The 14,077-nt window shown below is 42.6% G+C and overlaps 1 protein-coding gene across 2 annotated transcripts in view; it reads right to left on the reverse strand.

Moving 5' to 3' along the window:
- Positions 1–14,077, reverse strand: part of TMEM63C (transmembrane protein 63C) — a 537,448-nt gene that overhangs the window by 64,439 nt on the left and 458,932 nt on the right. For both annotated transcript variants that reach the window (XM_085626682.1, XM_085626681.1), the window contains one exon: positions 4,803–4,925. In XM_085626682.1, coding sequence (XP_085482808.1) covers positions 4,803–4,925 — 123 coding nt within the window. The remainder of the gene's footprint in view (positions 1–4,802; positions 4,926–14,077) is intronic.

Here is a 14,077-nt window from a genome sequence, read left to right on the forward strand (position 1 = left end):
GCGCTCTATAAATATATAAATAAAATAAATAAATAAATAAATAAATAAATTATATTATTTGATTCTGCCCGTCACCCGACGTCACGCTCGCACGGCAGTGCGTGTGTTTCCTCTTGTGGTTGCGGCCAGCTCCAGGGCATTTTGCTATCATATGTCCCATTTTGCCTTGAAAGCAAAGTACAGCTGTGCCTCTTATTTTGAGGCTGAAGAGCATTCGAGGACCTCGAATTGGCAGGAGGGCTCTTCTCCCTCTGGAACTGCATGCAAGTGTTTTATAAGTGCACCCTTTTACAGTAAATGCACGGGCATAACGTGTTTCCTTTTTATGTAATCAGCGCCTCATGTAACATTGCTGCCAATGTTTCAGATTGCATTTGTGTGACATTTTCATATGTGTGAATGTGTGTTTTTTTTTTAACGGAGCTTTTTCTTAACTAGTGTCACAAAAGGAAAGCTAGGAAAGCAGTGCTTTTAGAGAGTCCACGCCCGTCACTTATCAGCTGCTGGGGGTGGCAGAGGTGACCTGACATCAAGCGGCTTCCAGGTGTAATAAGACACTGAATACTAGACCTTATGTTAAGGGTGCCACATTATTGGTAATTGGCAAAAACAAAATGTAAGTAGGGTGTTAAATAGCGAACCTGGGGAAGAGAATATGGTGACGGAAAAGATGGGGTGAGGTGAAAGCACATTGGGCTGGGGGCAGTTTGTAATTGGGTTGTGGTGAACAACAGAAGAAAATGTCCAGGGGAATTTATGGGCGGCCATGAAGGACGGAGCCGACTTTGATCACATAAGACAGCGCTGGGATGGGCAGGAATGAGAGGGTTTATGTCAGCAGTGTACCGGCACAATGAAGATGCAATGTTGGGCAGCAGGGTTAATACTAGGGGTAGAGAGGTAAAAAGTTGGCAAGAGAAATGAAAAAAATACCCATAGATCTTGAGGTGCAGGTAATAGAAGCATAGGAGGTTAGAAGAAAAGCAGGTGACTGGGATGCGGCACGAAGGGGTAGGCCAGAGCATCAGAAACTGAGTAGAAAAGGGAAGAGACTGACGAAATACTGCGTTGTCTTTCCTCTGACATTTGGTGTGACCTTGAAATTGTGAGCTTAAATTAATCGGAAAGAAGGCTTTACCTGCCACCCTCCAGAAGAATGGTAAGTGGAGAACTGTTATATTGAGCAGTAGTTACATCTGTTATTTCCAGTGCTTTGCAAGAGTGTGGCATGGGAGCTCTTTTGAAAATAAGTTATTAGGATTACTAATCATAAAGTACTCTAGTGATGTATGTGTGTAGCAGTACTGGGAAGAGAATGGTACAGTGAGGAAGCAAGGGACTGGTATTGGGCAAGGTTATGGAGGTGTAGAACGACATGAAGAAAGTTAGGGGAGGACAGGAATTGGGAAAGGGGTCAACCAGAGGCAGTGCAGTGTCTAAGGCAGGTGCAGAAATACTAGAGAGGCCAAGCAAAACAGGCTAGCACAAACCTATACCTAATATCTGCAAACCAGGTCCAGTGTGGGCAGTGAGTGCAAGGCTTTTAATAGCCCAAGCCCAGGAGCGGACCTCACTTGGGGGTAGAGAGGAAAAAGCATACAGTGTTTTATGCAAACTGTTACCGTTTCCTGGCCCTTCCAAAATCTCAAATCCACAGGAATGTTTATAATGTTTCTCTGAGGAAGGGGGCAGCCCTTCCTGCAAATGTTCAAATAAGACGGGGTATCAAGTGGATGCTCACGATCATGATTAGAACCCACAACCAGATGCACTCCAATGGAACCAATGGACAGGTACACAATAGTGGGTGTGATTAATGCTTCTGAAACATGAGGGGTAGTTTCAGGGCAAGCTTCTCTCCCTCAAAGAATAGGTACAGCACATCATCAACAGTGCAAATATCACTCACAAAACAAACACATAGTGGCATTAGCAGTGCAAGCTTTCCTCTTTCGCAGAACAGCTACACAAGGGGCATCAGTTGACAAGTTTCCCAGGTTCATAGAAGTATACCACACCATCCCTCACATAACAGGCACAGCTCAGCATCACCATTGCAGGCTTCCATTCCTCATAGAACGGATACGGCAAGGGCATGAGTGCAAGCTTCCCTCCTTTGCAGAACAGGCACAGCATGGTAACAGCAGTGGAAGCTTTACTCTGTGACAGAAAACCTTTATAACAGTATATCAGTACAAACTTCCTACAGTCACAGAACAAGTAAAGCTTAAGAATTATCAGTGAAGCTGCCTCTCTCACGTAACGGGTGCAGCACAGTCTGCAACAGCAGTGAAAACACCCTTGCCTATTTGATGTGTATGTTTTAGTATGATTTTGTGGATTGTTAGGTGCTTTGATGAGTGAGCAAGTAAACGGCCCCACAACATATTTATGTGAAAAGGCTTTCTCAAATCTTATGTACCTAAAAAATAGGTACAGAAATCGCTTGGTAAATGTAGAATCTGACCTGAGGATTCAACTTTTCGAAATAAAACCAAACATTGAAAAGTTAGGTCGCCGAGATGCAGCACCATCCTTCCCATTAAAATGTTTTGATTTTTGCATATGTTTCAATATAAAATATTAATAGCTTTAGTAATGCAAGTATTTGTTTGGTGTGTGCTTGTTTGTGTATTTTTGTGAATTACTGTTTTAATGTTTTAAAATTTAAATTGTACAAATTGTTTGGGGGTCCCCAGCTTCCAGTAGTGATTCCGTGGGTGTCCCCAGGAGTCAAAAGTTTGGGAACCACTGTTATAGATCAAAGACTTGTTCCAGTTGATAGTGTAACCAGAGTAGTGACTAAGCAATGTGAATATGTGCAATATGTGCATTAACATGTCAAGAGTAAAGGTTGGGTCGGCAATAAAGAGCAGGATATCGTCTTCATGAAGGGAGATCCTATCCTCCCAGTCTGCAGTCCATTCCAGTCCCCTGATCAGGAAATCGCTTCTAATCCAGACCACGAGCTGGTCCAAGACGAGCAAAAGCAAGAGGGAAAGATGACAGCCCTGTCTTGTACCTCACTGGAGGTCAAACAGTGCAGATGCACCCCCATTTACCACTACCTGAGCAAGGGGAATCTGAATATAAGAGCCGCATCCAGGAGATGAAGCGGAGGCTGAACCCAAATTTCTCCAAAAGTGCATACATAAAGGGTCACTCCACAATGTCAAAGGCCATCTGTGCGTCAACAGACAACACACGGGCATCTTCTCTGATTCTTGTCATACCACGGCCCAGGACTCCATGCAGCTATTGCAGATTGAGCGCGGTACGCCTTTCCTGCATGAAGCCGGATTGATCCGGGTGGACCAGAGATCGAATCACCCTAACCAATTGTGAAGCTAAAACTTCACCAGGATTTTCACTTCAGCATTTAACAATGATATAGGCATTCCAGCGTTTTACCATCCTTATGAACAAAAACTAAACTAGCTAATCTCTGATCTATGGGCAGTGCACAGGATTTGCAGCACTCAAAGAACATCGACAGGAAAAAAGGCGAAATTTTTGTCGCTGTAAGTTTATAGAGCTCTATAGGAAGGCCGTTAGTGCCCACGACTAAGTTATGGATGCCTTGCGTCACTTCGCTTTCCATCAGAAACCTGGTATCTAGATATCAGATAGGAACTTGCGAGATTTCTCAGCCATACCTGTAAGTGCTGGGGAATATAGGTGAGCGTAATAGGCAACGACGACATGGGCCACACCTTGTCTGTCCTTAACACGTTCGCTTCTTTCATTTAAGATCTCGAACACCCACCGAGACTCCGCTTCCTTTCTATCCAGCCAAGCCAAAAGCCTCCCAGCCCTGTCACTCACCTCATAGAGGTGGTACAGAGTTGTGCGATGGTGATCCCTAGCAGCCTCTGTTGCAACATCTCTGTACTCCTTTTGCATCAAGGATAAGTTATGTTGTAAGTTTCCCTTGTCATCAGCAGTGAGTTGGGATTACAACTCCTGGATCTCCCTTTCAAGTGTTTCCTGCCGGGCTTTTCTTTTCCTTTTTATGCCCCACAATCAATGCCATGCCCTGACCTCTGATGATCATTTTATATGCTTACCACAAAGTTTGTACGGGGGACACTGAACCCTCATTTTCATAGAAGTTTTGCTTTGTGGTCTTATGAAGGCTCGTCTGGATGCAGGGTATCCTGAGATACCAGGGACTAAGTACCACCCTTTGCCTATGTCTGCGATCCGCAAATCCGTAGGTTGCGCACATTGGGGAGTGGTTAAAGATGCCTCTGGCAAGATGGTGAACATCACCAATGTAGGAAAGTTGTTGAGGTAGGTTGAGTATATAATCTATGCACAAAAGGCTCCCATAGGCTTCCCAGTGGTATGTGTATTGTCGTGCGGTGGGATTAAAGGCATGCCACGTGTCGACAACGCCAACCACCGACAGATTTTTTTTTTCAAAGTTGACTCTGGGATTAGACGTAGATGTTGAGTGGAAAGATGGAAAGCCTAAACATTACCTGTGCATGCAACAAATATAGCTACATAGCAGATTACTGTCCTTGGAAATAGAATGCCCAGAACAAGGGAAAGCTGGACCGACCATCCCAAGAGATTAAAAATGGTCAATATCTTAAAGGACTGCCTTATTAGACCTCTGGAAAGTAAGTAACGCATGATCATTTCTTTTTAAATATGTGTCTGGCACATGATTAACACATTTGTCTGTGTTTGAGAGGTGAAGGTTGTTGATGTGGTTTTGTCCATGAGGCAAAAGAACTCAATGATTAGAATGAATGTAGTATTAACACAAGTACTAAGGATCTGCATGCACTTACCAGATTATATCGTTTGGTGCAGGTGCATACTGGACCGCCCAAGTGTGCGCTTTTATCACAGTGGTCACAGAAGAGTGCTGGGGGTTTCTGCGGCAGCGGGTACGGCAGTAGTCCTTTATAATCCTACATTCAAGAGGAGAAAGAGTGCTAAAATAAACATCTCACTTTATCATTGCTGGTGAGCTAATTTATCATGCCTGTTACTAGCCTTTTGCACTTGGACACACTAAGCCGAATACACAAAACACAGCACCAAAGCCGTATAGTTGTCAAAGCACTGGCACACCAAAGGTGCACTGACATAATATTGAGATTTTTATTTCGAACTACAGAAATATCAAGTTGGAAATATCGAAGGGACAGAATATCGACATCAAGAATATCGGTGACCAGAATATCGACCTGAAGGTAAGAAATATTGTTTTTGTTAATATCGAAGTCAGTAATATCGTTTGCAAAAATATCGTTGTTAATAATATTGATGTTTATATCAGTGTTATGTATTTTAGTATGTATTTTATATGTATGTGTTCTATATTTTTTGTTAAGTATTGTATTATAAAAAAACATATGTATTACATTTTTAGAAGTTAGTGATTTTTTTTATAAAGTAAATTTTGCATTTTAGTTTGTAGCGGGTTGTGGGTTTATAGGGGAATAGGGTGGGAAGTAATTTAATTATAGTAAATTAAATAATTTTTAGAAATTATTAAATATTTTTAATTAAATTTAGCGTGTTAGTTCCGGGGTTTATGTTGGAATAGGGTGGGAAGTAATTTAAATTATAATAAAGTAATTAGTAATTTTTATTTTTGGTATTGATAATTAATGTATTGCTAATTAATTATTAATTGGTAATTAATTTTTATTAATTGATAATTATATTGTGTTCATTTATTTTAGGAGCGGGTTGTGGGTTTATAGGGGAATAGGGTGGTAATTTAATTTTATTAAACTAATTATTAATTTTAATTTATTGGTATTCATAATTAATTTATTGTTAATTAATTAATTGGTTATTTAATTTAACAAAAAATTAATTGATAAGCATGTTAATTTTAACCCTCTGCTATCCAACACTTTCCCTAAAGTTACACTCTCTGGAGTGGGAATAGTAATTTTTACCCCTACGCTATCCAACACTTTCCCTAGTGTTGCACTCACTGGAGTGGGAATAGTAATTTTTACTCCTTCGCTGTTCAACACTTCCCTACTGTTACACTCTCTGGAGTGGGAATAGTAATTTTTACCCATACTCTATCCAACATTTTCCCTACTGTTGCACTCTCTGGAGTGGGAATAGTAATTTTTACCTGTACGCTATTCAACACTTTCCCTACGATTACACTCTCTGGAGTGGGAATAGTAATGTTATCCCCTCCGCCATCCAATATTTTATCTACTGTTTAGTTAATGTAGTGTATAATTTATTTTAAAAAGATAAAAAATATTGTAATTTTTTATTTGTTAAATTTATATTTTTTATATTTTTATTTATATTAAAGTTGTATGTGTATATATGTATTTAAAATTTATAAAATATTTTTTAACAATTTATAAGCTATTAAAATAATTATTTATAAATATTAAGTATATATTATATTGTATACGTATGTTTAATTTATTTTTACATTATATGTATTTGTTATAATTTTAAACATTTTAAAATATTTGTAACTATGTTTCTTTTAATTATATGTATTATTTACTTTATTTTACATTATTTTTTAATCATTTTTAAAAAACGATATTTTTTAACAACGATATTTTTGTCAACTATATTCTTTTTCTCGACATTTTTGTACTTACCACAATGTAGATAGGACTTCGATATTGTGGACATCGATATTATGCCTAAGATATTTTTGTCCCCGATATTTCTGTAGTCGATATTCTGTCAGTGATTCAAACTAAAACTGATGTCTTGCATCGCACCAACATACATCATACAACCACTTGGATAAAACCAGTATAAGCTTACTGCGCTATCATGCACACAGGATCACAGCTACCTGCCTGGATTGTGGAGCAGATCTAGTAATAAATCTGTATTGGCTCTGGAATGGAACACCCAACTCAAAAGAAAAAAATGGAAAAGATATTTTATACAGTCATCCATACACAAGACACTAAAAACATACTTGGAGCAAACTCATTTTACTGTCACAATAACCTACAACAACTGTCTGTAAACTAAATATGAAGGCAACAAAAGGAGATGACTGGGCTGTTCCTTGAGGAAGGAAGGAGGAAAGGATCACTAGGGAAACAGGGTTAGTGCTCAATGGAGGACAACCCCGGAGTATCCAATTTGTTGGATATAATGGCCTCACACACCCTTGCTAGTGTCATGCTTCATCATCGGCAATGCTCCTCGTTGGGCAGGCGGTGCAATGCCCAACGGGCTCACCTCAAAGAGGGGCTCTTTATCGGAGATCTTTTGTCCAACTGCCTATGGGTGAAGTGGGGGTGAGGGGCCAGGACAGAGTAGATAGTGTGGGTGAGGATAAAATGTGGCCTAAGGTACCGGAAAGCAATTTTTATTCTGGTGGTCCTCTGCCACAAGTAAAATCAAGAATAGCCGGTGCTCATGGGGACTATGGTTTCCCGGAGTGAACCAGGGCTAGAGTGCAAATGGTGTGGTCAACATGTTTCTCGCTTCTAGTACATTGACTGCGATTCTTCAGGACCTAGTAAAAAACTACAATCTACAAAACATGACCTAATGGTTAGTAACGAATACCTCCACTTCACCATAACGGCGTCTGCATCCAAAATTGCCTTCTTGGATCTCACCGTCAGACTGGGGGAGGGGGGTAAAATCGATACTACTATGTATCACAAACCAACAGATCGCAACAGTTTGCTCTACTTTACCAGCCACCACCCCAAGGCCTTGAGACTGAATCTGCCTTTCAGACAATTTCTGCGGGTCAGGCGCAACTGCTCCCACCTGTCAGATTACAAAACCGAGTCTTCCTTACTATCCAGAAACCTGAGGGATAGAGGGTACCCCACTAGGGAGATTTTTAGGGCACGCAAACGTGCACAAAACAACCATAGGGGGGCCCTACTTGAATACAAGGCCCGGACGACACAGGAGTCAGATCTCCTTACTTGTGTCACCAACTTTTCGCCAACTTCTAACAAATCAAAAAGATAATCAAAAGACACTGGCAAATTCTGAATACGGGCAATCTCAGTCTTACACCGCCCAGATTTGCCTTCAAAAGGTCAAGGAATATTAAGGATATTCTGGTGCATACCAGACCGAGGAAGGCAGAGCCACCTAAACAAACCACCCTGTGGCAATTACCGCCTGTACTTGGGCACTATCAGTGCAGCTCCTGCAGTGTGTGCCCTTTCACCAGCACATACAAAACTATCCTCCTGGCGGACACCTTCCGCTGGGAACTGCGTGGCCATACTAACTGCAACACTCCTAACTGCATCTACTTGTTGAGATGCCCATGCGGTCTGCAGTACGTAGGCATGACCTCCCGCCCTGTGAAAATCCGCATCTCTGAACATAGAAGCAACTTCCGTTGTAAGAAAACAAACACCAAGATGTACAGGCACTATCTAGAACAGAACCACACGGCTGACTCACTGTCCTGGTTAGTTCTTGAATCCTCCCCAGACAAATCCAAGCACAGTCTTTTTCTTAAGGAACAGAGGTGGATACATCGTTTGTCCACCGACAGCCAGGGATTGAATGAGGATATACTGTGGAGTGCTCTGTGAACACATCTCTGCCAAAACATCCCTGATCCGCCTAGCGAACTATGCAAAGTTCAGTGTACACCCGCTGGCTTGGTCTTATAACAGTTTTTATGGTCAATACACATGTCTTGGCATACCACACTTAATAAGGCCCATCACTTCCCACTTATCACTGAGCTACACCGCCATTTTAGTGACATAACATTGAATATGTTCACTGACTTTTTGTACACTACCCTCCACTCCATCATGGCCGCCCGATTCGCGAGGGAAACCCCATGATCTACGGGCGGGTCGTACTTCCTGTTTGGGATCCTGTGGAACACACCTTGGGTGCTACTTAAGGAGGAGGGACACGACCGGCTTTTCACTATCCGGACCCGGTGAGATGGGTAGGCTTGACTGGCCCTGACACGAGCAGTAGAAAGTAAGTGTACCGCCTTCTACACCAGCAGGGATTTCCAACCCATTATGACTAAAACCTTTTTACCGCGCTGCAGGGTCCTATTGCCTGACTATTTTCTATCTATTTTCCTGTTATTCTCATAGCGGCCCTGGGAGGAACAAACAGTAGTTTTGAATTGTGCGCTTTTACAGCGACCAGGAATTAATATCCGCTTTTGATCAGTAATCACTGCTGCGCATTAGTGTCCCATGACTCGGTTCTATTTCTATTTTTACTCTATTTTGACAATATTTTTATAATACAACCCCATAGGGAGCGTCTCCCCATTGTTAGCTACCTAACATGTCCACAAACCCAGCCCAATCCACCATCTATCAACGGGTCATTACTGGCTGGATAGAGGAAATTTAGATTACTCCCACATAGTGCCGTGTAGCGCCTTAAATACATACTACGTAGCCGATATTTCATCATTTGGTGTTCTACCCCGTAGACAGAACGTCTGCACCGAGGCAGCAGGATACACATGCGCCCAACATTTGAGTTTACCACTTATCTCAATACCATCCCACTCTTGTCCTTTTCTTCCCAGCCTATAACTTTATGGCTTCTCCCTTGATGTCAGATCCACCGGGTACTGTTGACACCCTATAACTCTAACCCTTAGGTGAGTAACAGTATTACCGATTCCATGGGTGTGTGAAGTTGTTAAAATGAATACTGCTGCTACCAGTTTTAAACTTGTTTTTAATCACATACTAGTCACTATCTGCACTAGTATGGCACTTCTTCACAGTGTGTTCACGGTCACTAAAGGGTCACATGTTACTTACCTGTGGTAATGTTCTCCTTTATCCTCCCTTTCTAGGTAAGAGCAGTGTCATACAGGTAGTACAACTTATGTGCTGTATTTAAACTGATACTAACCATTAGGTCATGTTTTGTAGATTGTAGTTTTTTACTAGGTCCTGAAGAATCGCAGTCAATGTACTAGAAGCGAGAAACATGTTGACCACACCATTTGCACTCTAGCCCTGGTTCACTCCGGGAAACCATAGTCCCCATGAGCACCGGCTATTCTTGATTTTACTTGTGGCAGAGGACCACCAGAATAAAAATTGCTTTCCGGTACCTTAGGCCACATTTTATCCTCACCCACACTATCTACTCTGTCCTGGCCCCTCACCCCCACTTCACCCATAGGCAGTTGGACAAAAGATCTCCGATAAAGAGCCCCTCTTTGAGGTGAGCCCGTTGGGCATTGCACCGCCTGCCCAACGAGGAGCATTGCCGATGATGAAGCATGACACTCGCAAGGGTGTGTGAGGCCATTATATCCAACAAATTGGATACTCAGGGGTTGTCCTCCATTGAGCACTAACCCTGTTTCCCTAGTGATCCTTTCCTCCTTCCTTCCTCAAGGAACAGCCCAGTCATCTCCTTTTGTTGCCTTCATATCTGGGGCTACGACTGTGGCCGGACCTTCCATTCCCTTCTCTTGTGAATGGTAATTAATGCCCTACTGGATCACAATCGATCCTTGTCTTCCCCTACCTATTGTTACATGTAAACTAAATATGCAACAACTCCCAATTAACTATTATATGCAACTATATCCTTCCAAATAACATTCACTCAAATGATGGAATTCCTAGAACTGTATCATAGGGCGGCCAGAATAAGAAAGTGCTATAATGCTATATTATTAGTCAAAGGAGTAGGTTCTCTTTTCTGAGGTTTGGGACTTCTTTTTCATCATTAGACTTTGAATCAGATAAAGCCAGAGAAAGGTTGAGGAAGAGAAAGATATGAAAACAGTGACAAAGAGACAGAAGGGATGGGGGGAGAACCTGCAAGCGAGAGTTAAAGAGACAAGAAGTGTAGGATAGTGGATGAATGAGCAATGTGGTAGAATCAAGGATAGGCAGGCCAGGTGCTCAGCAACCCCAGCATTTGCGGACTCTGAAAACGAAAAAAACAAAAACTTTGGGACCCTGTATTATTTAAGTTTTGTTTTTGCAAACTAAGCACTGTTCATATTCATACAGTCCATAGTTTTTTATTTTTATTTTATTGATTTATTAAGAACATTCAACTGCGGGACACAGCATTACGTACACTTAATACACTTTGTGAGCAAGTGGTTAATGATTCCAATTTCCAACAGAACAGAGAACCAATACAGACCCCCATAAGTACAACTCTACATCAGAACACACTCACCACTTATATGATCCATTGGCAGGCATACCCTCTAGGACATTACTACTAACTGATTGAAACCTACACATTCAAAGTGTAAGAGCTTTGGACTTTAACTCGATCCCTCGTTCTGCCTGATGTCAACTGGAGGGTCGTCACTGTTGTCTGAGGTAGTATGTCGGTAATTATTATACAGTTCCCAAATGTTTTTAGACCTGTTGCGTGGGGGGAGGAGGTCGCTGAAGAGTTCTGTCTGCTTGCTGCAATATGTCATGTCTATTTTCCACTGCTGGATCGTGGGCAGTGGACCACGAGACCAATTAATTGCCACCCTGCGTTTGACCAGCAGCAGTCCCATATCAATCCAACGCCTAACCCCCTTTGGTAGTGATTTAGAGTAGCCCAATAATGCCAGGGTTGGGTCAGGATCCAGCGTTATCTTAGTAATGTGGCTTAATTCTTTGAACACAGATACCCAGTAAGCCGTGATGCCAGGGCATGCCCAGGAGAGGCGGAGGAAGTCGGCCAATTGTCCATGACAGCGGTCGCAAGCCCCATTATCCCTTAACCCGTATCTATGCAGCCTCTCTGGGGTGTAATATACCCGATTTAAATATTTAAAGTGGATCAGCCGATGTCTACCATTAAGAGAGACTCGCTTGGTGCTAGTACAGCAATATTTCCACATCGCATCATCTATTTCTATGGCCAAATTGTGCTGCCACGCCAAGCGGGCCTTTGTATAATGATTCGCCCTACAGGACATTGTTTATAAAGTTTAGATACTATACACTTTGGGGAGGCTGCGCTTATAATGTATGTCAACGGCAGTAGCTCCGGAGGTTCAAAATAACCATCCCCTAGTAAGACTCTCAACTCAGCGCGCATTCTATAAAATTGAAATTATGTCAATGTGGTAGGTGCCGGTTCAACAGTATGAAAATCGTCCCATCTTTTGGAAACCCCTTCCTCAAACAGGTCACCGACTATATGTACGCCCATAGTGTTAAGTTGCGCATATGAATCCAGTATCTGCAAGGTGCTAGCCACGTGCACCATTCCAATCGGGCTTTCGGTGAGTAAAGAATCACTCCAGTCTGCTGTTGCAATAGATAGCGCCAGGCGTGCGTTGTGGAATTGATAGAATCTAAAATACATGTTCTCTGGTCAGCTGGATGCGGATTGTGCCGTTCTGTAATAAAAATAAAAATCTGGTGCACCCAGACCTCCTATAGCGTATGGCAAAACCAGTATTTTCCACATTATACGCGGTTGTTTACCTGCCCATGCCAGTCTCACCATCAGCGATGTAAGGCGGTCAAAGAAAGCCCGGGGTATCACCATGGGAATATTGGTAAATGAAGACAATAGACGTGGCAAAACCATCATTTTCATAATGGATATTCTACCCAAAGGGGATAATGGAAGTTTAATCCATCTTTCAACATCATCTTCAAGTTTGCTAAAGGTCACCCCATAACTTTCCCTAAACACTGTATCTGAGTCTGTGTGTATTTTAACGCCCAAATAACGTACTGCTTCCGTGGTCCATAAGAGAGGGTAATCCAGTTCAAATTGAGGAGTGCATGGTGTAAGTGGGAAGACAATAGATTTCGGCCAGTTAACGTGTAAGCCGGACAATGCTCCGAAGCGCACCACCTCTCGAAGTACTGCCGAAAGATTGGATTCAGGGTGTCTAACGTAAAGGAGTGTATCATCCGCGTACGTTGAAACTATAATTTTGTAGCGTGGAAAGCATATACCCCAGTTTTGATGGTATTCCCGCAGCGCACACGCCAATGCTTCTGCCACTAAGGCATAAAGCAATGGCGACAACAGGCAGCCTTGCCGCATGCCCCTGGAGATATGTATTGGGTCTGTGACTATGTTGCCTATTTTGATCCTGGCCGTTGGTTTACTATAAAGAATGCCTGAGAGCTGTAGGAAAACAGGTCCCACTCCCATCCTAGTCAGCACCTGTGACATGAACGGCCATTCAACTGAGTCGAATGCCTTCTCTATGTCCAAGATGACTGCCGCTGCCAGTGGTTCAGGTCTGGTGTGCTGCAGGACTCCAAAGACAGTGCAGATGTTGTATGTTAAATTCCTTCCTGGGACAAACCCCGCCTGCTCTGGCGCTACCAAAATCGGCACAAGTGGAACTAGTCGATTGGCGAGGATTTTAGCAAACAGCTTAGTGTACACATTAAGCAGGGACAGGGAACGGTACGAGGCACATTCCTCTGGGGACTTACCAGGTTTAAGAAGAGCTACAATCACTGCTTCTGACATAGAAGGTGGCATAGTGCCAGAGATGCACATTTCATCAAAGAGCGTAGCTAGTTGTGGGAGCAATAAATCAATAAATGTCCTATAGAACGTAACAGTAAGGCCATCAGAACCTGGAGCACCCCCTGCCCGCATGTTGTCTAAGGCTAACGTTATTTCATCTCTCTCTGTGGGCCTCATAAGGAATTCCATGTGCGTGTTAGTCAGCCACGGTAGCTTAATATGTGCCAAATAGTCAATGATATCTTCTTCTGAGGCTGCGTCCCTTGCGGCATATAGCTCAGAATAATATTACCGGAATCTGCCCGCTATCTCTTTTTCATACGATAAGCACGTGCCCTCATCCGACGTTATGCACACCATTTGTGTAGCCTCCCTTCTTTTTTTTTAGTAACTGTGCTAATGTTGCTCCAGGTCGCTCACTTTCATCATATGATCTAGCTGTGGCATATTTGCCCAGATGTTTAATTTCGTCATCCGCCGCAGTATTGTATTCTCCCAGTAATTCTGCCAGCTCCCTATCTGCCGCATCGTCCTTGCCTTACAAGAGGCACTGCTCAGTAACCTTAATCTTCCCCTCTAAATCAGTTAGAGGGTTGCTTATGGATCGGAGGACCCCTGAATGCTTCGATATGGTGATCCCCCTGATGTAGAC

The sequence above is a fragment of the Triturus cristatus genome, chromosome 9, assembly GCF_964204655.1.
Source record: "Triturus cristatus chromosome 9, aTriCri1.1, whole genome shotgun sequence".
NCBI lineage: Eukaryota > Metazoa > Chordata > Amphibia > Caudata > Salamandridae > Triturus > Triturus cristatus.